This window comes from Primulina huaijiensis, chromosome 11, assembly GCF_012295235.1.
Source record: "Primulina huaijiensis isolate GDHJ02 chromosome 11, ASM1229523v2, whole genome shotgun sequence".
NCBI lineage: Eukaryota > Viridiplantae > Streptophyta > Magnoliopsida > Lamiales > Gesneriaceae > Primulina > Primulina huaijiensis.
In genome coordinates, this window is record NC_133316.1 from 9,340,827 (window position 1) to 9,365,289 (window position 24,463).

At 36.8% G+C, this 24,463-nt stretch overlaps 1 protein-coding gene and 3 long non-coding RNA genes across 5 annotated transcripts; 3 read left to right on the top strand and 1 right to left on the bottom strand.

Moving 5' to 3' along the window:
- The first annotated feature begins 2,278 nt into the window (after positions 1 to 2,278).
- On the top strand, positions 2,279 to 24,103 carry LOC140987080 (hydroxyacylglutathione hydrolase 2, mitochondrial-like). 2 transcript variants are annotated; one of them, XM_073455472.1, is made up of 8 exons: positions 2,279 to 2,437; positions 3,130 to 3,309; positions 19,380 to 19,583; positions 20,746 to 20,869; positions 22,352 to 22,452; positions 23,120 to 23,194; positions 23,285 to 23,383; positions 23,777 to 24,103. In XM_073455472.1, exons 1-8 carry the CDS (start codon positions 2,381 to 2,383, stop codon positions 23,921 to 23,923), a joined length of 987 nt encoding a protein of 328 aa, XP_073311573.1. In that variant the 5' UTR covers positions 2,279 to 2,380; the 3' UTR covers positions 23,924 to 24,103. The 2 variants fall into 2 exon arrangements, with proteins under 2 accessions (XP_073311573.1, XP_073311572.1); XM_073455471.1 differs by having other exon boundaries at positions 2,292 to 2,437; positions 3,127 to 3,309.
- LOC140987084 (uncharacterized) lies at positions 3,318 to 5,351 on the top strand. Its single transcript, XR_012177066.1, has 2 exons — positions 3,318 to 4,202; positions 4,237 to 5,351. It is a non-coding gene; the product is annotated as an uncharacterized lncRNA (long non-coding RNA).
- Positions 11,987 to 18,165, bottom strand: LOC140987081 (uncharacterized). Its single transcript, XR_012177064.1, has 3 exons — positions 17,960 to 18,165; positions 17,726 to 17,918; positions 11,987 to 12,211 (listed from the first exon to the last, which is right to left on the bottom strand). It is a non-coding gene; the product is annotated as an uncharacterized lncRNA (long non-coding RNA).
- LOC140987082 (uncharacterized) lies at positions 12,308 to 19,178 on the top strand. Its single transcript, XR_012177065.1, has 3 exons — positions 12,308 to 12,417; positions 12,535 to 12,567; positions 18,969 to 19,178. It is a non-coding gene; the product is annotated as an uncharacterized lncRNA (long non-coding RNA).
- Positions 24,104 to 24,463: the final 360 nt, after the last annotated feature.

The window sequence follows — 24,463 nt, forward strand, 5'->3', positions numbered from 1 at the left end:
CAAGGTTGGGAGACAACTTTTTGTATAACCAAGGCTTGGCATGCAACTTTTTTACTTTAACTTTTCCCACAACCAAAAAATGTCTCTCCTTCTCTCCTAGCATGAATAGTGGCCAAAAATACTATTCATTCTCTCCATTTTTTTTTGTTCNTCAAAATTTTTATGCTTCCGTTGCGTTTCCGGTCACCGTAACCGATCCCCTTTCAAAATGTGCTTTGGTTTGGGCTTGCAAATTAAGGGTAATGGGGCCTACTTAAATTAATTAAAGTAGGTCCAATAAATAATAAGAGTTCATAAAATTAGTTTCCATAAAATAATATTTTTGATCTTTTAAAATTCCTTGTTTGCCCAAAACCGGCTTCTCGGGAAAAATCAAGTTTAACTCGTAAAATAATTCGAACTCCAACATTTTTAGGAAAATTAAATCATCTTTAAATCATATTAGGAAGCCTCGCTATTATTTAATGAAAAATAAATATCCTTGTCTTGGTCGTCCCCGGTCTCCTTCCCCTGCCTATTCTCGAATATTCGGGTAAAATCCTTAATTTCATGAAATCATGTCATATTATCATTTAATCATGCAATCACATTTAATCATCTAATAAAATATCATGCAAGCATTTAAAAATAATTAAATAAAACAATTAAGCAATTAAAATAATTTTGCATGCATGTGGTTTACGTAGGTTGGTTTTTCAAACGTTACAAATGCCTTACATTTTCTAGTGCAAGTGTAAGGTGGATCTTCCTTGTTGGCGGTGGGCTTGATTTTGAGCAACGAGTGCTCAAGGGAAGCTTCTAGATCAATCTTGCCATTGAAGAGCTTAGTTGTTTGACAATTAAGTTGAAGCCATCATCAATCTCAAGAGATTGATAGGTAATTTTTCTAAAACACCCTATGAATGTCATATTGTGTTTTTCGTATTTGCTACACATCATAGTGGTTAGGGTGCTCGGTTTTTGTTCTTGTTAAAAGCAATTTTTGAAACTTCTGTTGCGCAACCGGCACCGTAACTGATCCCCTTTCAAATACACCACACATTAAACAATTAAAAATAATTATTTAATAAAATATTTTCTCTCATATGCTTCCAGTCTCCGTTACTCGAACGCGTCTCGAATAACCTTTTAAAACACAGTTTTTTGCATTCATGTAGAAAGGTACATTTTAAACATGTAATCACGCATATCATAATTAATTCACACCATTAAAACCATTTAATTAGTCATTTTCATTTTCTCTAGATTTGCATGCAGTTGGATTACGTTATATCGTGTTTTGGAACTTACACGTCGGCATCACATTAGTGTTGCAATTGCACCACATTAGCAATACATCGGAAAAAGGTAAAATTGCCGAAAAACAAAGATAATGAGCTAAGAGATCATGACCATATTATTAAAAGCTTGTGGTAAGAATGAATTTCGTTCCAGTGCTCGAAAATAATATTCCAAAGCTTTCGTATGCTCTCCATTACTTGTATGTATTAAAATTTGAAAATATTGATGACCAAAATTATAAGAAGACGACACACAAGATAAAAAAATATTTTTCCCTGTCATAATTTATTTATGTGTAGTATTTCCTATATTACATGATGAATATAAAGAAACTTATAAATAGTTAATTGATAAAATACAAAAAATGTCTAAAAATATTATTATAACAGCTAACCAAGTGTTATGACTAATAATTCATATAATACAAACTGAAAATGGCTATAATTTACCGATAATCTATATTATTATTATTATTATTATTATATTATTATTATTATTATTAAGTTTGAGACCTTTAGAATAATTACTTTAGAGAACATTAAAATATTTAATTTCATAATTATCCTTCTTACCTTACTAAAATTTTCTCAAGTCAATTCATATTTTACATAGAAAAAATATAAACAAAATTTCTTTTTTAAATCGAACAACTCTTCTAAATTGAAAATAATTTCGTGTTAATTGTTTAATATTATTTGATCAAATTAAAAATAATAATATAATAACACATGCAAATAGTGTGTATTTTTTACTAATTTATTATTATATATGTATAGTAGTGTGTGGAGTATCTTAATTATTAAATATTTTAGAGAGTAGGTCTCTTGTGAGACGGTTTCACGAATCTTTATCTGTGAGACGGGTCAACCCTATCGATATTCATAATAAAAAATAATATTTTAACATAAAAAATAATATTTTTTCATAGATTATCCAAATAAGAGACACGTCTTACAAGATAAACCTGTTAATATTGTAAAGATATATAGAGTAGATAGTACGTGCGAGTAGCTCTTAAATTAATCAAGAGCCCAATACGTCGTGCTGATTGCTGCGTCTCCCCCCATCACTGTAAATACGCGTTCGGTGGTAACTGCAAATGGCATTCTGTAGAGCAGCAGCCCCTTCGTTCATGGCTTCCTTCCCTCGATCAGTGGTCTCTTCTCTTTTCCCCTGCGCCATATATCTCTTTCTGTAACTTTATCTGTTTTTTCTATGCTGGGTTTGTTAGTTTATGCAGTGAATATGATTCTTTAGCATAATCGGATAAACTGTAATATTTTTTTGATGGGTTCCTTTAGTTACCACTTTCTTGGCTTTCTGATATCTTAATTTGACCTTTTTTTTTCTCATTTAGAAGAGTATGATGCAATCTTGTAATGAACTCTGGTCGTGGATGTGTTCTTTGTTGGTTTTAGTGGAAGTGTTCTCAATTTTATGATTGTTTGATGGTTAAAATTTTTATAGTTTTTTTTTCTTGTTTTTTTAAGATGGCGACTGTTGCACTCTGCTTGTCTACAACCCATTCATGCCATATTTCTTTTGCACAGAAAGACTTAAATGCGTCATTATATTCCTTTATTTTTAAATATGTTCTCTCAATGATTTTCAATGAAATTGAAGTTATGATATTCATAGATTTGTTGAATCTTCTTTTTATATTTGCGTAAGTCACCTACTTCCATGATTCGGGTAGGCAGAAAACTGGGCTGGTAATTGTGCTCTGGTTTAGATATTACTTTTCAAGTCAGGCTCATATTTGAGTTATTTCACCAGTTCATTGATATGTGGATGTTAGTGCATTTCATTTCTATCTAACATTTTGATGGTGGTGATATTTTTAAAAAGGGTTCAGAGCTATGTGTATGGCCAGGAATGAGACACCTTTGTGTGAGAAAGAATCTTTTTTATGGGTTTATGAGGCTCTTTTCGATGCCATTCAAGACCTTGCGAGGTGTTAGCCGAAGTCTTGGAGGAGTTTCCAACTTCTGTAGCGTTAACACGTTATCAAGTTTGCAAATTGAAATGGTGAGCAATTTTCAGTTCCATAACCATCTAGTATCTTACTTTTGTCTTGTATTCTTGTCAATGGAACTCCTTGAATTCTTGTTGTACGAGGTAAATACATTACTGGGCTGAAGTAATGCATTCTGTTAAATGATGAGTTCATGAAGATTGATGAACTAGAATAAAGGAAATCCACTTCGCTGGTCATATTCAATTTATGGAAGTTTCCTGTGAGATGATTGATTTTTTCGTTGTTTCTTGATCATTTAACTAGGCTTCTTATTACTTTCTTCATTGTAAAATGTTAAAGGGGCGATTTTTCTCACTCTACTGAATTGTTATCATTGCTAATACAAAGTGTGATTTCCAGTTTGTTCCAGAATGGAGTCGTGAGTAATGGATATACTTATATAATTGTTTGTATGATTTATCTTATCTCGATGTTCGACAGGCCCTCGTAGTTTTACGATTTGTTTTTATTGAACCTCTGAATTAAAATCGACAGTGTTCTGTTAATTTACCCTCAATACATGTAATATTATGTGCTAGCCCAGTAGATCTTGGGTTTTCAGGATTACTCAAATAAACAACATAGAACATTTTAGATTTTTGAATAAATTGTATAAACATTACAAATCTCAATAAATGCAGCCTAGTACCATGGAATTCCCAAAAATTACTTTAACTGCTTACAGTAGGAAATAGAATTCTTTTAACAAATGAAATTGTGCTTTTACTTGTGATAACTGATAATTACTTGAAAAGGGTACGATTTCGCTGCTAAGCCAAGAAAATCTGATGATATTTATATTTCATGCAATATCTGTAAGTACACTCGTGAAACTTTATAGTATAGGAGGCTAAAAGTACCTTGGTGGAAATCTTATCTAGTAATTCCATAATCGACCATTTCTGTGGACAATTTACTTCTTTTATCACAAAAGTAAGACTCACGCAGTTGCATCACTCTCTATTTCCCAAAGATAGTTGGATTTCCAATCTACCCAATTTTTGTGATTTTATAATCTTCAAATTGCCATTTCTTCTGTGAGTCGTGAGAATTTCTGAATATAAGCTCAAATTGATCATAAGGATTAGAGGGAGTGATGTTTATTGCTTCATTATGCAATGGTAGGGTAGGGTTGCAGTTAAATCTGTTTCTTATTTTAGACTGTTCGAAGATGCACAAGATGACCCCCTCGTCATATGCATTATATTCCTCTGTCAAATATGCATTCAAGGTTAGTAAAATAAATTTCGTTGCTTATTTTATGTAAATTTGAGAGGCAAAACTCAAGTGTTTTATTTCTCAAGACTAATTCACGTTACATAGATTACAAGTGATGTAACTACCTCCAAAAAATCAGAAAAAACACTATCCTATCTAATTTACAAGATTTAAACACAACAAATATTATCCTATATCTGTCTTCATTATATCACATATTTATCTGTACTCCTCGAGCTTGGTGGTATATGTTAATGAGACCAAGCTTGTTGACAAGAAATTCATGATTGTGTTATGACAGTGCCTTTGTAAGTAGATCCGCAAGTTGATTGAACATGTGTATTCGATGCTAATAATCCTTTCATCTAGCTTGTCCTTGATGAAGTATCGATCAACTTCCACATATTTGGTTCTATCGTGATGAACCAAGTTGTGAGCTGTACTGATAGTCGACTTGTTGTCACAATAGAGCTGCAATGGATCCTTGCATTCTATTTTAAGTTCTTTCAATACTCTTTTAATCCAAACAAGCTCGCAGACTCCATGTGCCATGTCTCTATGTTCGGCTTCTGCTAAGCTCCATGCAACATCTGACTGTTTCTTTCTCTGTGTTGTTACTAGATTTTCTCATACCACTATACAATAACCTTATGTTGACTTCCTATCAGAAATCGAATTAGCCCAATCTGTATCTGTAAACGTAGTCACTCTTCAATCATCATTCTTTGTAAAGAACAAATATCTTCCTCGAGTTTGTTTCAAGTATCTAAGGATCATATAGACTGCATCCAGATGACCTTCACGGTGAGTGATGTATTGGCTTGCTAGGCTTACTGCAAATGCCATGTTGGGTCGAGTATGTGTGAAACGTCCACTACGTTTAAATTTTAAAATCCTACTAATTTTTTTTAAACATAAAATTCGAAATTTATATTTTAAAATAACTTAACATTTCCGTAATCCAAAATAATTTAACATTTGAAATCTCAAGTGCATAAAAATCCCTAACTCGTTAATTAACCAAAAACCCTACATCGACCTTTAACAAGATCAAACTAACCTCAAAATAAAGCATAAAAATCTCTAATTAAATCATTAACAAAATCTTTAAAACTTTGAATATCAACCTAATGCAGAAAATAATGTTCCTCATGAGTGTACTGCCGGACTCGATCCACTCAAGTGTCAGCGCCTCCCTCAATCTCATCCTCACCTGTAACATTTAACCTAGTGAGTCTAATGACTCAGCACGTTCTAAACATGAGTAGCAAATAATACATATACAAGCACATGCATTAAAAATCATACTTTTATTCAAAATAAGCTAGCATAAATTTGTAAACATAATTTAATCATAAATCGTCAAATCATAAAGCTTGCCATCATTTATTGTTTTGGGTGAAGTTTGATCCTCGAAAGTGACTAGTTGTATCCTCTGGTCGATTGATCAGTCTTAGTTCACCATTGCGCATTGGGGCGGGCACTAGGCACCGACGTAAAATGGAAATACGATCGTTGGGTTCCCTCTGGGGTCTTCTCCTGTAAACGGGTTTCCTCTGGGGCCTTCTCCCTCACGATATTCCCAAAAATCATATATCATATCATTTTTGTTATAGTCAATTCACATCCTTCAAAATATTTTTCTTTTTCTTTTTAATCATAAAATATCATGTCCTTTCCACATTCGAAAAATAGCATTTTAACACTAAAAATTGCACAGCTTTATCATAAATTATAAAATCCCATATTTTCATCGTAAACGTTTTAAAATATCATTTGGCATGCATTATGATTCTCCAGGACACTGCCAGACCTTTCGTACTACCCGGGACGCAAAATGACCATTTTACCATTGGACTCAAAAATTCCCGATTTTGGTTTTTTCTTACTTTTATTGACTCGAGCCTATCCCAAATCCTCGTATAAGCTTAAATATGTCATCTAATATTTTTGTTAGACGTAAACCCGAGTCTCTCGATTTAATAACTAAATGACTAAACCATGAAGCGTTTTTAACCCGAATAAATTCAAAACTTAATATTTTTTCCCCAAATTTTAAACATAAACTTTTCATCCCTAAACTTAACATGACACCTTAAAATATCATAAACATTTCTTAGACGTAAAATTAAGCTCCTCAACTAATTCCCAATTTGTTTTAAAATTTAATCGTACGCCCTGGTTTTAACCCGAATCGAATCAAAACTTAATCATACCTGAACCATAGTTTATTAACATCTAACCATACCTTATGCAACCCAAATCAGACCATTTAAGACCCTCGGAATAGCTTAGAATGCCTACTGAATTTTCTGCCCAATTGATCAAACCCTAGCCCAAGCCAACTTTCAATCCATCGAGCCTAGCCCTTAACCATCATGTCCAGACCCTATGTACCCATCCTAGGACCTAGAGTGAACCTTTAAAACTCTACTGGACCAGCCTCTACAGCCCTAGCACTTGCAACCTTAGACCCGTGCCCCTACAAGCCTAAAGCGACCCAAAGCGACGTGCAACCTTTATCCTTCCTTTCCAGCCCTTGCACAGCCCATCTAAGACCATGACTAGACTCTATTAGAACCCATGAACATGTCTCTACAGCAGCTAACAGCCTGCTTCTTCCTAGGACCAAAAACGCAAACCCTAGTTCCTAAAAAACCCAATTTTTGTTCAGCTCCTGCATCCATATTGTCCAGCCCTTAAACATGCATCTATGGACCCTTAAACATGTTGAAAATCGTACCTTCCCATAGCCCTATCATGGCAGCCTCTTTGTGCATTATAAGCATGAGTTTCAATGCATGGAAATCAAAGTTTTAAGATGTACAAGCCATAAAAACGAAAATAAAAGGAGGGTTTCATATTTTTCATGCAAACATGACTAAACACACATAATATGATTTGAATGGTGCGAAAAGAAGGTTTAGAAACGTGCTTTTGCGTTTAAAACGGTCGAAATACGAATACCGTAGCGGTGGAACGTCGGTGACGAACGAAGGACGATTTCTATTTTTTTCTACCCTTTTTCTTGTCAAAATCCAACCAAAAACCCACCTTGGTATGCAAGGGAGTCAAGTGATCGTTAATGGTTTTTCTACCCTTTTTCTTGTCAAAATCCAACCAAAAACCCACCTTGGTATGCAAGGGAGTCAAGTGATCGTTGATGGAAGGAAGAACGAGGAAGAAAGTCGAAGAACGAAGGAGAAAAAAATCGAAAACTTCCTTGCCAAGATACCCAAGTTCGGCCGTTGCTCCCCTTCACTTTTACGTGAATGTGTGTGTGCGTGTAGGGATGTATGTGTGTTTATGTCTAGGAGTCTTTCTTTTATTTATTATTATTTTTCTTTAAATAAATAATAGAAGTCTTTCAAAATATTTAATTAATGGGCTTAATTAACATTAGATTTTAATTAATAAATTAGGCCCATTAAGATTTATAAATTCATTAGGCCTCAAATTAAAAGATTTAAAAATACTTATTTCCAAAAAAATCTTTTATAAAGTACATAAAATTCCTTGCTCCCACTAATAAATTTAAAACTTGAACTTAAAAATGCAATAATTATTAAAATATTTAAAATAAATATTTTCTTAACTAAAATAAAAATTTAGCTTTTAAATCTTTAACACTTTAATCGTCTCCGGTCCTCCGTCCCCAGCCAACCACTGATAAATTATGAAACCAAGCAAAATTACACAATTAATCATTTAGTCACTCAAAATATATCATTCATACATCTAAAATCATTTAATTAAAATATTTTAGCAATTTAATAATTTTCACGCATGCGGTTTACGTGAACTGATTTTCGGACGTTACAATGTGAGAGGTAGATAAGTTTCCTAACAAGACGTTGATATCTTCCTACATCCACTGGTTTACCTTCAAACATTTTTTGTTTCTTTGTCAACTCGATTGGTGTCTTACTTTGTTTACGTCCCAACGTGTTTGTCTCTTCTAAGTTCTAACAGGTCCAATGTGTATTTTCTTTGAGAAACTTAAATGCTTTCTTTTCTCCTAGCAATCTCCATTCTCAAGAAATATATCAAAGTTCCAAGGTCTTTAACCTTGAACTCATTTGCCATCATATGCTTGACTTCTTCCATCTCTTGACTATCATCTTCAGTTAAAATGATGTCATCCACATATTACAATGATAGCAGTGATCTTTCCTTTCTCAGAGTGTTTAGTGAACAATGTATCATTTGTTTGTCCCTGACAGTATCTAAAGTTCTTGATGACTTTGGAAAATCTATGAAACAATGCATGTGGAGACTTTCAGTTCATAAAGTGATTTTTTGACTGTGCATACCATCTACTTTCCCAATATGTCTTCGAAGCCAAGTGGTCTCCTCCTCGAGATCACCATTAAGGAATGCATTTATGTTCACTTGTTGTAATGGCCAATCAAGATTAGCTGCTAAAAAATGAGAATTCTTACAGTATTGAGCCGAGCAACTGGTACAAAGTTTCAGTGTAATCAATACCACAAGTTTGAGTGAAGCCTCTGGCAACCAAACATGCTTTGTTCGATTGAGCCATCTGCCCTATATTTTACAGTGAATACTTATTTGCATCTCACTGTGTTTTTGCCATGTGGTAACTCTACCAAACTCCAGCTGTTGTTCTGTTTTAAAGCACGCATTTCCTCTAGCACTGCAACTTTCCACTCAAGGATTTCTAGAGCTTCATGAACTGAGGATTTACAAGATCAAGAATGGTACCTGAATGAGGATTTACATTTACTATCGGTTCGTCTTCTTGGCTGTGATTAGGAATCACAATGTCTTTAATAGCTTGAGGTATTCGTCTCGAGTAGACAAATTCTGGTTGAGTTGTCGGGTCTCCCCCTGATTCAGATATTGGAGAGGTAGATTCAATTGTTCGGGGAATGATAGGGTTGGGACTGACAGAGGATGTGATTTCTAGGCTAATAATGAGAGGAAGTGGTGTATCCCAACAAGCTTGTCTGGCCAAGTTCTCCTCCTGAAGCGTAGATGGGGAAAAATATGGAATATTCTCAAAGAATGTGACATCACGGTAGACTAATGATTTTTTTGTATGAGGACGATAACAACAATACACCTTCTGAGTAGCAGATTATCCCCAAAAAAAAAACTGATTTAACTGGCCTAGGATCAATTTTGCCTCGAAAATAGTCATGAATGTGCATAATAGCAGTACAGCAAAAAGTCTTAAGTGGAAGGACGAATGTGAGGGAAGATGGAAGTTATGGTAGACATGGGTGTGCAGAAATTTAATGGCGACTGGGTAGACAATTGATTAAGTAGGCAGCTGTAAGGTCCGCATCCCCCATAGGCACTTAGGCATATTCATTGTGAACAATAAACGAAGGGCAACTTCTAAGAGGTGACGATTTTTTCTTTATGATACTCCATTTTGTTGTGTTGTATTGACACAGGAACTATGGTGAACAATCCCATGGTGCTGTAGATAGGAACCAAGAATGGTATTGAAATATTCTTTACCATTGTCGGATCTAAGAGCATGTATATCGGTATGAAATTGAGTCTTAATCATGTTGTGAAATTTTTTGAAAATAGTTGATGTATCAGATTTATGCTCGAGTAGGTAAATCTAAGTAACTCTTGTGTGATCGTCAATGAAAGTGAGAGACCATTTTTTACCAGTGCGACTAGGAATTTCTGATGGTCCCCAAATAGCACTATAAATGAGAGAAAATGCGGCAGATGGTTTATATTGCTTAGGTGCAAAAGTGACACCAGTATGCTTGGCAACTTCACAGAATTCACATATAAGTAAACTGAAATCTTTATTATTCTGAAATAATGAAGGAAACAACCGAGCTAAATAAGAAAAAATGTGGTGACCTAATCTAAAGTGATGTAACATAATTTCTTGAAAGTTTGAAACAAAGTTGGACTTACCTCTAGAAACCAGAGATTGTCGACTTGAAGACGAAGAATGCTAAAGAAAGTAAAGGCCATCGTGAAGTGTGGCGCATCCAATCATCCTCCCCAATAGTGGATCCTGAAATTGACACGAAGTAGGTAAAGAAATTAGCAACACACTTACAGTCACGAGTCAGTTTACTAACATAGATTAGGTTACAGCGTAAGAAGGGAACTTGAAAATCATTTTTAAGACAATTCCCTCGGAAACTTGGATATCGCCATATCCAGCAACTTGAGTGAGGGAACCATCAGCAATCTTCACAGAAATCTGGTTAGGACATTGAGTATAAGAGTAGAAAAGTTTGGAGTCTCCAGCCTTGTGATCAAAAGCTCAGGAATTGGCAATCCAAGATGGTGTAATGCAAGAATCAAAGACCGATTGGGAGAACTTGAAGAGGCATTGAGAGTTGTTTCATGCAGAAGCTTGCAGTATTGCTCAATCTGCTCTATCTGATCCTTCGTGAAGGGAGCCAAAATGCTAGAGTTGATGGGCTGCTCTTGAACAGATGGAACCTGGAAACTTCGACCATTGGGCTTTTTCCTTGGCTGCCAATTTACCGGTTTACCAACAATTTCCCAACATTTGTCTTTCGTATGGCCAGACGATGGCAAAGATCACACCAAGGCCTTTTGCCAAGCCGTTGTCCCTGACTGGAAAGATTTCCTGAAGCCAAGGCAGAAATTTCAGGAGCCGAGATAGTAGTAGGCGACTCAGTTCGCGGCGGACTTCTGCAAATGCATCATCTAGGGATGGGAAGGGATCCCGAGCAACAATCCTTCCTCTAACATCATCAAGTTCTTGGTTAAGGCCCGCTAGGAAGTCGAACACCCTTTTTATCTCGAGGTACCCTTGTAGTTTCACACTGCAAGCAGCATTAGGAGAAGTATCTTCGAAGAATAAGTCTAGCTCTTGCCATAAGTCCTGGAGATCAGTGAAGTACTGAGTGACAGTTCATGAGCCTTGTTTCTTGTCTTTCAATTTTGACCAAATTTTGAACCTCTGAGAGGCATTCCCAAGATCAGAGTACATTTTCCGAGCTGCATCCCATGCCTCTTTTGTTGTTGTGAACCACAAGTAGCGGCGACTGATGGAAGGTTCCATCGAGTTTACCAGCCATGCTAGGGGAACGGAATTTCTGTCAGCCAAGTATTGTACGCTGCGTGGGTTTTGGCTCGGGCAGAAAGCTCGCCCGTGATGAACCCTTATTTACCACAGGCACGGATCACAATCTTGACCGATTGTGCCCATTGCAGATAATAGTGACCATTAAGACAATGAGTAGTGATTTGAATTGAAGAGTTGTCACCCATGCACAAAGAGGTGACGACCAGATTTTTTGTGGCAATGGTGGAATCGCTGGACAAGGACTACTCGTCGACATGGCTCTCTAGAGATGAGTTGCTGTCACAGAAGAAGAAAAATTGAAAGGGAACCGTATGGCTGTGTGATACCACGTAAATTTGAGAGGAAAAACTCAAGTGTTTTATTTCTCAAGACTAATTCACGTTATATAGATTACAAGTGATGTAATGTAATGACCCGAATCTTTATTTTGAATGAAGTACAAATTAAGAGATAATTAAAGAGTTGTTAATTAAGTATTATTAAGGAATTGATAATTCGAGATCAAGCTGTTCGGATCCACCGAATTTAAAATGGACAACCCGATCTACTTCAGATTACAATATCCCGAGAAATCCATCTAGACAAATGAGATTCTGACACGTGGCAGATAAGATTGATTCGGATTTTCTGAACTAGTCCAGATGCAGCCTCTAAATGGAAGTTGATTTCTTTTGTTTCCAACAACGCATCCTCCAGAGATAGTTCTAGCATTATATCTTAGTTTTCTAGTCAGTTTCTAAGGCACTTGGTGTTGGGAAGTTTCGGAGCTAATGTTGACTCGAGGAGGGGTCGGTGAACTGAGATCGAGACATCATCAGCGGGCTGACGACGGACGCATGTATAATCCTAAAGCCTGAAATAGTGAATTAAGGATCAGTAGGGAGAACTTTGTAGCATGTTTGATAATTCAGGTTCTGGTTTGATAGTGATTTCATTATGTTGTAATTGTCTATAGGTTCCGAGCTTTCTGTCAGATTGTTTTAGTGAGGTACGTGATGTACTGACTGAGATACCCAAGCGTAGTATACACTCTTATATGCTGCATATTTATCTGTTGCATGATACATGTTTTACTGCTTTGGCATATTATGCATGACATATCATGTTGAGCATGATATCTTTTGAGATATACCTCGTTCATTGGGGCCGCTCAGCCCTATTCTGTATTGTGGACGATGGGGTATCGATAGCTACAGTGTTCGACTGGACCCGCGGGCTCTGATGACTCGGACGTTGTAAGTCCACGTCTTGATGATGAGTGTTGGAGCCAAAACATGCCTAGGACAGATCAGAGACTGCACACTCAGGCACCTCTAGACTGAGCATGAGATTCTTGACATGATCCTTGATATCCGAGCATATTGCATTTCGCATGCATCATATTAGTTTGTATACTCGTACATTCTCGTATTGGGCGATTGTCGCTCACGTCCTTGTTTTCATCTTGGGCATCCCATTCCACGGGCCGGGTCTTAGGTTGGACGGTTCGGACGACCAAGGCAGTGGCTAGAGCAGTTGGGTTTTCGGTTGCGATCCAGTGGAGGTTTTATGTGGTTTATCGTTTTCTCATTCAGCATTATGTTTTCGATATGGTTGTATTAATGTTTAAGACTGTTCTTATTTGTTCTGTTTTCGTTTGGGTTGTAAGATGATTAAGTTATTTGGTTTCCGCTGTTTAATTATTAAATTTTAATGTTGCATGCTTATTAGTCTCTTTAGTAGTGGCTCGGGTAAGGGCGCTACATTCAGTGGTATCAGAGCATGCAAAGATTTTTGGGACATTAGTAATTCTGTTATAAGGATTTAGAGGTTGATTGTGCTTCCTTTCAGATGTCAGGAGATGAAAGCAGTCTCGGAAGTGTGGGACATGGCCGTTATGGCGACGATGAGGCTGGCCGAGAACATCGTTGTAGAAATCGTGACGGAAGGCGTCACCGAGATCATGATGAAAGGAGCTGTAGGAACCGTGTCAACGTTATGGATTTCATGAAGATTCCACTCCACCGTTGACCGGAGATGAGAATGCGGATGTTGCTAAAGCTTGGGTCGATATCATGGTGCAGTGTTTTCGAGTGCTGCACTATGACGAGGATGAAAAGATGGAGGTAGCCGATTTCACGATCCATGAAAAAGCTCGGAAATGGTGGAAACTTGTTTCTGCCATTGTAGTTCAGCAGTACGGGCGGATTCATTGGAAACATTTCCGTCAGGCTTCCATCAATCATCACTTTCCGCCAGCTCTTCGTCTGGCGAAGGAGATGGAATCGTTGACCATTAAGCAAGGAGATTTGAGCATTGAGGATTACCAAAAGCGTTTTACGGATCTGTTGTCGTACGCTGCTCACGTCAGTGAGAATTCTGCAGCAAAATATTCTCACTTTTTGAATGGTTTGAACCAGGAGATTTATGATCGGGTTTTTGTCTGTGACGATCCTACTTCGTACGAAGGATTAGTGAATCGTTGTCGTTAAGCAGATATCAGTATTGCTAGGAGGAAGGCTATGCAAGTTAGCAAAAGTTCTAGTTCGTAGGGACCGAGGGGTCAGTCTTTCAAGAAGCCTGTATCTTCTTCTTATTCCTCCGGTTCTGGAGGGGTGCGCAGCTTTGGTAGGAAAAAGCTGCAATGTGGCCACTGCGGAGGCAATCACCAGACGGAGAATTATCGAAAAGTAACATGTGTTTGTTTCAATTTTGGTGGTTTTGGTCACATGAAGAGAGATTGCCCTAATTTGAAGAATCAGAGTGGAGGCGAAGGTTCTATGGCAAGGTTTTACAGTGAAAAACAGTCCGAGGCCACTGTGCAACTGAAAGGTTTTCCTGCTCAAGGTTCTCGTCGTGGTGGAATATCACAAGGATCTCAGCAACATCCACGAGTTCAAGGGCAATTGTTTGCCCTAAACCAAGAACAAGCTGAGGAGCAAAACGAGAGAGTCATTGCATGTAATTTCCTTTAATGTGGTATTCCTGCATATGTATTAATTGACACTGGGGCACGCATTCATTCATAGCATCAATGTTTGTTAAGAAACATAAACTTCCCTACGTGTCATTAGATGTTTAGATGTCAGCGTCTACACCGATGGGTCAAGATGTTTTAGCTAAGAGACTTGTAGTAGACTGTTTGTTAGAGTTTGAGGAAAATACTTGTCTGCCAATTTGATGATATTGGCTATGGAAGATTTCGATTGTATTATGGGAATCGACCTCTTGACTAAGTATAGAGCGACGGTAAATTGTTATCAACGTCTCGTTCAGTTTCGTCCAGAAGGAGACGAGAATTGGTTCTTCTTCGGTGAGGGAGCTCGACCTCCAATGCCAGTAGTGTCTGCTGTAAAGCACAACGGGTTTTAGCAAAAGGAGGAGAATGATACCTCATTTATACTGTTGACATATCGAAGGATGTAATCGATGTGAAGAACATTCCAGTTGTCGATGAATTTCCTGATGTTTTCCCCGATGAAATTCCTAGATTTCTTCCAGAAAAGGAAGTGGAAGCAGAGATAGAGTTGGTACCAGGAACCACACCTATCTCCAGAGCGCCTTATAGATTGGCACCAACAGAGATTAAAGAATTGAAACAACAGTTACAAGATCTTCTTGACAAAGGGTACATTAGATCCAGTGTGTCTCCTTGGGGAGCACCAGTGTTATTCGTTAAAAAGAAGGATGGGTCTATGCTACTTTGCATAGATTATCGACAGGTGAACGGAGTAACAGTCAAGAATAAATATCCGTTACAATGAATCGATGATTTGTTTGATCAACTGCAAGGGACTTCAATGTACTCGAAGATCGGGTATCATCAACTTCGAGTTTATCAACGTGATATCCCTAATACTGCATTTCGAACAAGGTATGGGCATTACGAGTTTCTAGTGATTCCGTTTGGTTTGACGAATGCTCCAGCAGTATTTATGGATTTGATGAACCGAGTATTCCTGAGTATCTTGACAAGTTTGTCATTGTTTATCAACGTGATATCCCTAAGACTGCATTTCGAACAAGGTATGGGCATTACGAGGTTCGAGTGATTCCGTGGGGTTTGACGAATGCTTCGGCAGTAGTTGTGGATTTGATGAACCGAGTATTCCTGAGTATCTTGTCAAGTTTGTCATTGTCTTTATTGATGACATACTGGTATACTCTCGTAGCCTTAAAGAGCATGCACAACATTAAGGATTGTGTTACTAACCTTAAGGAATCACCAACTGTATGCTAAGTTGAACAAGTGTGAGTTTTGGCTCGACAGAGTTGTCTTCTTGGGACATGTTATATCCAAAGATGGGATATCAGTGGATCCTAGCAAGATCGAAGCAGTGTTGAGTTGGGCACGACCGGAATCAGCTCAAGAGATAAAAAGTTTTCTAGGTTTGGTAGGATATTACCGAAGATTCATCTCAGGATTTTCTCAGATTGCCAAACCATTGACACATCTGACATGTATGAATGTGCAGGTCGAATGGACACGTGATTGTGAAAATAGTTTCAATGAACTGCGTCAATGTTTGACCACTGCACTAGTTTTAGCTCTGTCATCTGGATCAGGAGGGTAAATTGTGTACACTGATGCATCACTTCAAGGACTTGGATATGTTTTAACTCAAAATGGTCATGTGATTGCATATACATCCAGACAGTTGAAGAAGCATGAAGAGAATTATCCAGTTCATGATTTGGAATTGGCAGCGATTGTGTGTGCTTTGAAGATCTGGCGACATTATCCCTACAGAGAGATATGAGATTTTTACAGATCACAAGAGTTTGAAGCATATCTTCACTCAAACAGAGTTGAATATGTGCCAAAGAAGATGGATGTATATTTCTCTTTATACATCCAAGAGATTCTTAAAAGTATGCTCCTATCATGGACCGACTGACTAAGTCAGCACATTTCATTCCGTATAGTCTGGAATATAGTTTGGATCGCATGGCAAGACTATATATCCAAGAGATTCTTAAATATCATGATGTGCCAACAAGTATAGTCAGTGACAGAGATCCACGCTTTACCTTAAGGTTCTGGGGAAGTTTTCAAAAAGCGTTGGGAACGACATTCAGTCTGAGTATTGCCTATCATCCAGAGAGCGATGGTCAGTCTGAGAAGACTATTCAGACACTCGATGACATGTTGCGTGCTTGTGCTTTGGATTTTGGACCAGCTTGATATGATCATCTCCCGCTTGTGGAGTTTGCATATAACAATAGCTACCACAGCAGCATTGGTATGGCTCCGTTCGAAGCATTGTATGGTAGACGTTGTCGTACTCCATTGTTTTGGGACGAAGTAGGAGAACGACAAGTGCAAGAACCTTAATTAGTGCAACAAGCGATTGACCAAGTGGAATTGATTAAGAAGAGAATTAAAACAGCACAAGATCGTCAATCGAGTTACGCGAATGCCAAGCGTAGACCTCGACAGTTTCAGTCAGGGGAAAAAGTTTTCCTTAAAGTTTTACCATTCCGCAGGGTGATGAGATTTGGACTTAAGGGAAAATTAGCCCCAAGATTCATCGGAACTTTTGAGATCTTGGAATGTGTTGGAAATTTGGCATATCAATTGGCTTTGCCGCCGTATCTGTCTAGCATTCATAATGTCTTTCATGTATCGTTGCTACGACGGTATGTAGCAGATGAATAGTACGTTCTTGGTCAGACAGATGTTCAACTTGAAGAAGACTTGACTTATGTCGAGCAGCCGCTTTTAATCTTGGGTAAGAAAGAGAAAAAGTTCAGAAACAAGACCATTCCACTTGTTCTAGTGCAATGGCAACGACGATGTACTGCAGAGGCGAGTTGGGAGTTAGAGAGTCGTATACGCTCAGAGTATTCACATTTTTTTTGAGTTGTATCTTTGTAATCATGAGTTGTATTTTATTTAGTTGTATTGTACTTCAGTTCTGATTTCGGGGACAAAATCTTTGTAAGGAGAGGAGGATGTAATGACCCGAATCCTTATTTTGAATGATGTTAAAGAGTGGTTATTTAAGTATTATTAAGGAATTGATAATTCGGGATCAAGCTGTTAGGATCCACCGAATTTAAAATGGACAACCCGATCTACTTCAGATTACATTATCTCGAGAAATCCAACTAGAAAAATGAGATTCTGATATGTGGCAGATAAGATTGATTCGGATTTTCTGAACTAGTCCGGATGCAGCCTATAAATGGAAGTTGATTTCTTTTGTTTTCTACACCGCATCCTTCAGAAAGTTTTCTAGTCAGTTTCTAGGGCACTTTGGTGTTGGGAAGTTTCGGAGCTAATGTCGACTCGAGGAGGGGTCGGTGAACTAAGATCGAGACATCATCAGCGGGCTGACGACGGACGCAGGTATAATCCTAAAGCCTTAAATAGTGGATTAAGGATCAGTAGGGAGAACTTTGTAGCATGTTTGGTAATTCAGGATCTGGTTTGATATTGATTTCATTATGTTGATATTGTCCAGATTCAGAGCTTTCTGTCAGATTATTTTAGTGAGGTACGTGATGTACAGACTGAGATACCTAAGCGTAGTATACACACTTATATGTTGCATATTTATCTGTTTTATGATACATGTTTTACTGCTTTGGCATATTATGTATGACATATCATGTNCGTACTATAATTACCAATGAAATGATATTTTACGTTACACCTCAGTACAGGAAATTTTCACTTGCATGCGATTTTATTATTTATTTACTTGTTATTTACGATATATGCATGCTGAGTCTTTAGGCTCACTAGACTTGATTTTTGTAGGTACTGATGATGTCGGGACCGAGGGCGGGGACCAGTGAGTCAGCTCGAGTCGGCAGTAGTGGGACCCGAGGACCTCATTTTCAGCATTTATTATTATTTAATTGCTCAGACATTTTATATACTGTTGGATAAATTTCTAACTGTTGTTTCGAAAAATGTTAATTTCTTCCGCTGTCACTTTGAACATCAAACTTTATTTATCAGTTCAATTACGAATGGGGCAATTTTATTTATTTAAAAAGAAAATTTTTAAATTCTCCGCAATTTTTCAAGCACGGATTTTTAGGCCTCTACATATCATGTTGAGCTTGATATCTTTTGAGATATACCTCGTTCGTTGGGGCCGCTTAGCCCTATTCTGTATTGTGGACGATGGGGCATTGAGAGCTATAGTGTCCGACGGGACCCGCGGGCTTTGATGACTTGATGATGAGTGTGGTAGCCAGAACATGCCTAGGGCAGATCTGAGACTACGCACTCAGGCGCCTCTAGACTGAACATGAGATTCTTGACTTGATCTTTGATATCTGAGCATATTACATTTCGCATGCATCATATCAGTTTGTATACTCGTACATTCTCGTATTGGGCGATTGTCGTTCACGTCTTTGTTTTCATCTTGGGCACTCCATTCCACGGGGTAGGTATTAGGTTGGACGGTTCGGACGATCAAGGCAGTGACTAGAGCAGTTGGGTTTTTGGTGGCGATCCAGTGGAGGTTTTATGTGGTTTATCGTTTTCTCATTCAGAATTATGTTTTCGATATGATTGTATTGATGTTTAAGACTGTTGTTATTTGTTCTGTTTTCGTTTGGGTTGTAAGATGATTAAGTTATTTGGTTTCCGCTGTTTAATTATTAAATTTTAATGTTGCATGCTTATTAGTCTCTTTAGTAGTGGCTCGGGTAAGGGCGCTACATGTAACTACTCCCAAAAAATCAGAAAAAATACTATCGTATCTAATTTACAAGATTTAAACACAACAAAGATTATCTTATATTTATCTTCATATTATCACATATTTATCTGCATTTTATGTGTTTCCTCTGTTGTAGGTGCCGTGCCTTCGAGATAACTATGCTTATCTTATACATGATGTGAATACTGGAACAGTTGGAGTGGTGGATCCTTCTGAAGTATTGCCAATAGTTGATGCATTGAACAGGAAGAACTGGAATTTGAACTACATATTGAATACTCATCATCATTTTGATCACACCGGTGGAAATTTGGACTTAAAAGAAAGATATGGTGCAAAGGTTCGGTTTATTCTATCTTTTGTTGCATATGACCTTCATGCGCTTGAAAATTTGAATCATGCATTTTTTGAATTTGTAGATACATAATGAATGCTATGTAAATAATCTTAATATTTTACTGAGATGCTATTGGTCCTAACATTACTCCTCTCTGAAACTATTTATTATTTTATTATTTTATTATTTTATTATGATTTACTGCTGGTGTTACAGCAATGCTAACAACAAACCTATCTTTGGTTGGTTGTGCCAAGTACATGAAAACTTGATTTGAAGTGTCCTAGTGACTCAACATCTCAAAGTAATTTCCCAATTCTAAAATTTATCACGAAGGTTACAACTTTGCGATGTTTGACAAATTCTTAAAGTTTGGCCATTTATGCTGATTGAAGCTTTCTGTTTACTGGTTTTTGGTGTGTACTACCATCATGATAGGAGCATACTTTTACCAGTGCATTGGGGCTATACATGTGTTACTGGGCAACTAGAAGATGTTTAATTTAACAGTTTATCTATACAGAATTTGTGAAATGTGTAAATATCCATAATTAGAAGGTTCGTTTGCAATGGTATAAATGTTTACTGAAGAATTGCTAATTTTCATGTGTTGCTTGTGAGCTTTGGGGACTCGAGATGCTTCAGAAATCTAGGAGTGCTATATGGAAGCAGGGAAATAATTTCCTGCAGTCTGAGTATCGTAGGTCATGTATGGGTGAGCATTTGGTTTCTGACCGAACCGAATTGTAAAAACCGAATAAACCGAACTTTTTTTCGACTTAAACAAACAGAACAATATAAATCGGTAACTGACTTGATAGATTTTTCTAAAATAAAACAAAATCTAGAAATAAATTTATCCTTGGGCCCAAGCCACGTTATTAAATATGTACTTGACTTGTGTATTAGCATATTTCCTAATAATTGTGTATATTGGAATTTGTGTTTCCTAGTTGATTTCGAGACTGGAGGATAAAACTAACTTTACTTGTCAGTCAAGCTATGTCGAGGATAAAACAAACTTTGCTTTTCAGTCAAGCGTTGTGGAGGATAAAACTAAGTTTTCTCAACAGTCATTTGCTGTTGCTTTACCTTAGAATGTGCTTTTGTTTGCTAATTTGAGCATGTCAATAATTAATCCCTATGTCTTGGTATATTCTTGTAGGTGATTGGATCTGCTTTAGACAAAGAAAGAATTCCTGGCATCGATATTGTTTTGAATGACAGAGACCAATGGATGTTCGCTGGCCATGAGGTGCTTGCAATGGAAACTCCTGGTCATACACGAGGTTGTTTTTGAACATTCAGTGATCTTTTTCTTTATCTGAAATTTATCTGATGAATTTAAATATTATGTTTCTTTTGGCTTCACAAGCCCCATTTTCGGCTTCAAATTTATTGGTTTCAATTGCACTAGCATCGCAAATTTGTTAGATAAATACTTAAATGACCCCTTTTGTAGAAAACTAGTTCTAGAACTTAAACACAGGAGAGGAGATGATACACAGAAACTAATTATATCATATTCTTCACGCAAGAAATGACGTGGATTTATCAGATTATAAACTGTATGGACTTGGTCAACAATGCATTGACTTCCATGAATCCTCATATTTTGGTTGTGCTACTATGGTTCGGTGAGAGATACGAAGAAGCTTGTTCATACATTATTTAGATGCAATAATAATTGCTATGAACTTAAAATTAATTAGAAGAAAATATATCCAATAGTGGATGGTTCTTTTGCTGAAAGAATCAACTAGGCTCCTAGTGGTTGTGCAATAAAAGTCTGTACAGGAGGACATTGGCTCAGGGAAACTACTTCAGTTTTGACTAAGAGCAACAATTTCTTTAACAGGAACGGAAGTCATTGATAATGCAGAAAATGTTAATTTAGAGGATAGCTAAATATATATTTGATAATATTATTGTGACATATATAATATCACTAAGGTTTTGTAATAGCCGATTTAAGTTGTCATACAATTAGTGATGAACTTAATGGATACCTTTTGATATCATTGTATCAATTTGTCAATCCTTTGGTACTCATCTTTATGGAAAATACTAGAAGCCAACGTTTGGGTTCTATTACCTTGCAAAGAAATATGCCTGCCCTTTTTCTTCAAAACTTCTTACAAAATTTTAACCCTGTATATTAAGAATGAAAAATACTACTCATCTTTGCCTTCATGTTTACTTTGTTATTTCATCTAGAAAAGCACAAAACTAGATTGAGTTTAATAATGAGCACACATTATCTTCATCAATCTATTCAAAACAGAGGCAAGGATTATATGTAAAATGAGGATCTGCTTAAGCATCTCATATAATGTTAGTTGTTTTGTAATTTTGTTAGATTGGTTCTTGTCCCGGTGTAATTGAATTTTCATGTTAGAATCCAGTAGTATGTGAAAAGTATAAACACCTGTAGTCATAATAAAAGGGGTATGAAAAGTTGCTGCAGAATTCTGTTTCTTCTTTCCTTTTCTAGAGTCCTGGTGCATGAGAATTGCCAAAAGTTTTCACACGTTCCACTGTCTATCATTCAAGTTTGCTTTATGACCACATGATCTGTTTTTTAGCAGAGGGAATCTTTCGTTGTTTCTGTACTCTATAAAGCATTTAATTTGTTCCAAATTGAATTGATTTGTAAACAGTGTGGGTGTCATAATCACTATTTGGCTTGTTTTTCAAGTAAAAGTATATGCCGTAATAGTCTGCTTCTATCAAGTTGCCTCATCTCTTACTTGTCTTTTCATTCCGATCAGGTCACATTAGTTTCTACTTTCCTGGATCAAAGTCAATATTCACAGGAGACACTTTGTTCAGTTTATCGTGTGGTAAACTTATTGAGGGAACTCCTCAGCAGGTAAATTTGATACTGAGACTTCTTTGGTAAGTTATAGTTATAATCATATCTTCAACCTGTGCTTTTCAATTGATTTCCATTGTTGATGTTTCTGCTCGTGCTTATTTTGTATTCCATGTCTTTTGATTTTTGTGTTGATTATATGTCGTAGTAAATGTGGATTTGTTTGATTATTTTATGACTAGTCATTTGATAAAATATGAGCGTGCTGGTAATTGATTCCTGTAGTGCTCCGGCAATGTGAGTGATGTATGGGGATAAACCTATGGTGGGTTTTGTTGCTCCCATTCCTCATTTTGCCCTTTGGCCTTTAACTCCATGATTTTACATATTTGAAATTTACTGGCACGCCTGCCCTTTCATTGTGTTTATGACATCACTACCTTTATTTAATTGACGTATGGAGAACCAATGTTTGGTTGCCATGAAGTGACATGGAAGTGACAATTGCTGCATGCACTTTTCTCCTCCATTTGTGAAGTATTGATATGTCTGTGTCTGCAATGATGCAAGGCTGTTTTAAGAAATATTACAGTGTTAACAAAAAATAGTGACTCATTTTTTACAGTATTTTATGTTGCTTGTATCCTCATTCCTTCCTCCCGTTTTTTACAACCCCCAAAAGTTGAATTTGGGACATGATTATGTTACTGTTTATTTGCAACAGATGTTCTCTTCTCTGAGTAAAATTATGTCTTTACCAGATGATACAAGCATTTACTGCGGTCACGAGTACACGTTGGTTAGTGAGATCATTTTCCTTTGTGCCTCCCCCCCAACCCACTAACCAAATAGACAAGTGACTGGCTATAATTGTGTGGCTGTTTGACAGAGTAACTCCAAGTTTGCGCTATCAATAGAACCTGGAAATGAGGAGTTGCAGTCTTATGCAGCCCATGTAACTCAACTCCGTAACAAGGGATTGCCAACGGTACTTTTGGCTATTATATCTTGTCTGTGAAGCTTTTATTTCAACATATTTCCTGCTTGATTAAGGGAGGATTAATGACGTGTCGCAAATCTAGTTTTCATTTTCATGTGAATTTTAAATGGAATAGCTTTTTAGTTTCTATTCACTGTGGAATCATGCAAGTTTTTGGAATGTGTAGATAGAAATTCGCTACCATTTTCGTGAAAAGAGGTAGTAAATGACTTTTTCTTAAACTGATCCCCGTGCTGATACATTTCTAAATTTTCTCTCTCCCAAGTTATAATATCTGTGTTTTCCTCTTTTAGTAATGTCTCTCGGTGTTTGAATTGGTTCTCCCACTCGACTTCTCTTCACGTTGAATTTTTTATATTTCTTAATGTAGTTTATGTACAGATCCCGACCTCCTTAAGAAAGGAGAAGTTATGCAATCCTTTTCTTCGAACGTCAAGCTTGGAAATTCGGAAGGCCCTGGATATTCCCGAGATAGCCGATGATGCTGAGGTTTTAGGTGCTATCCGTCAGGCCAAGGACAACTTTTAAGTTGTGTTTGAATGGAATGATTTGATATAAATTAACTTTATTTACATTATATTATTGGTATTTTTATAATCTAATGAAATGTTTTTGAACAATCTAAAATGGAATAATTTGTAAAGGGTCGAATCTTTCACAAAAGTTCAAATCATTCAATTCAAACATAATTTTAGTTTCGTAATTTAACCAGCTGTTGCAGATGATGCAAAGTCATGTGCACGATTGCTCAAGTGAAGATGCTTGATAATATAGGACCGTGTGACCGTCCGTATATCTTATCGAAGTGAGGTATAGGATCTTGTGACCGTCTGTATATCTAATCGAAGTGAGGTGGTGAATCTGAGTGAATTTTGAATTCAAGCATACAAGTTCAGTTATGATATTCATACTGAAAAACTCACACTTAATAGAGATATTTCATAGCTTTCAGGCTATCATATGAGCTTAAACACTAGCACATTACATTGTTGTGTTCGATATCTTAAGATTAGTTGTGTTAAGAAAAGAAAATCAGTTGTATACCGATACATTGTAAATATATTAAGA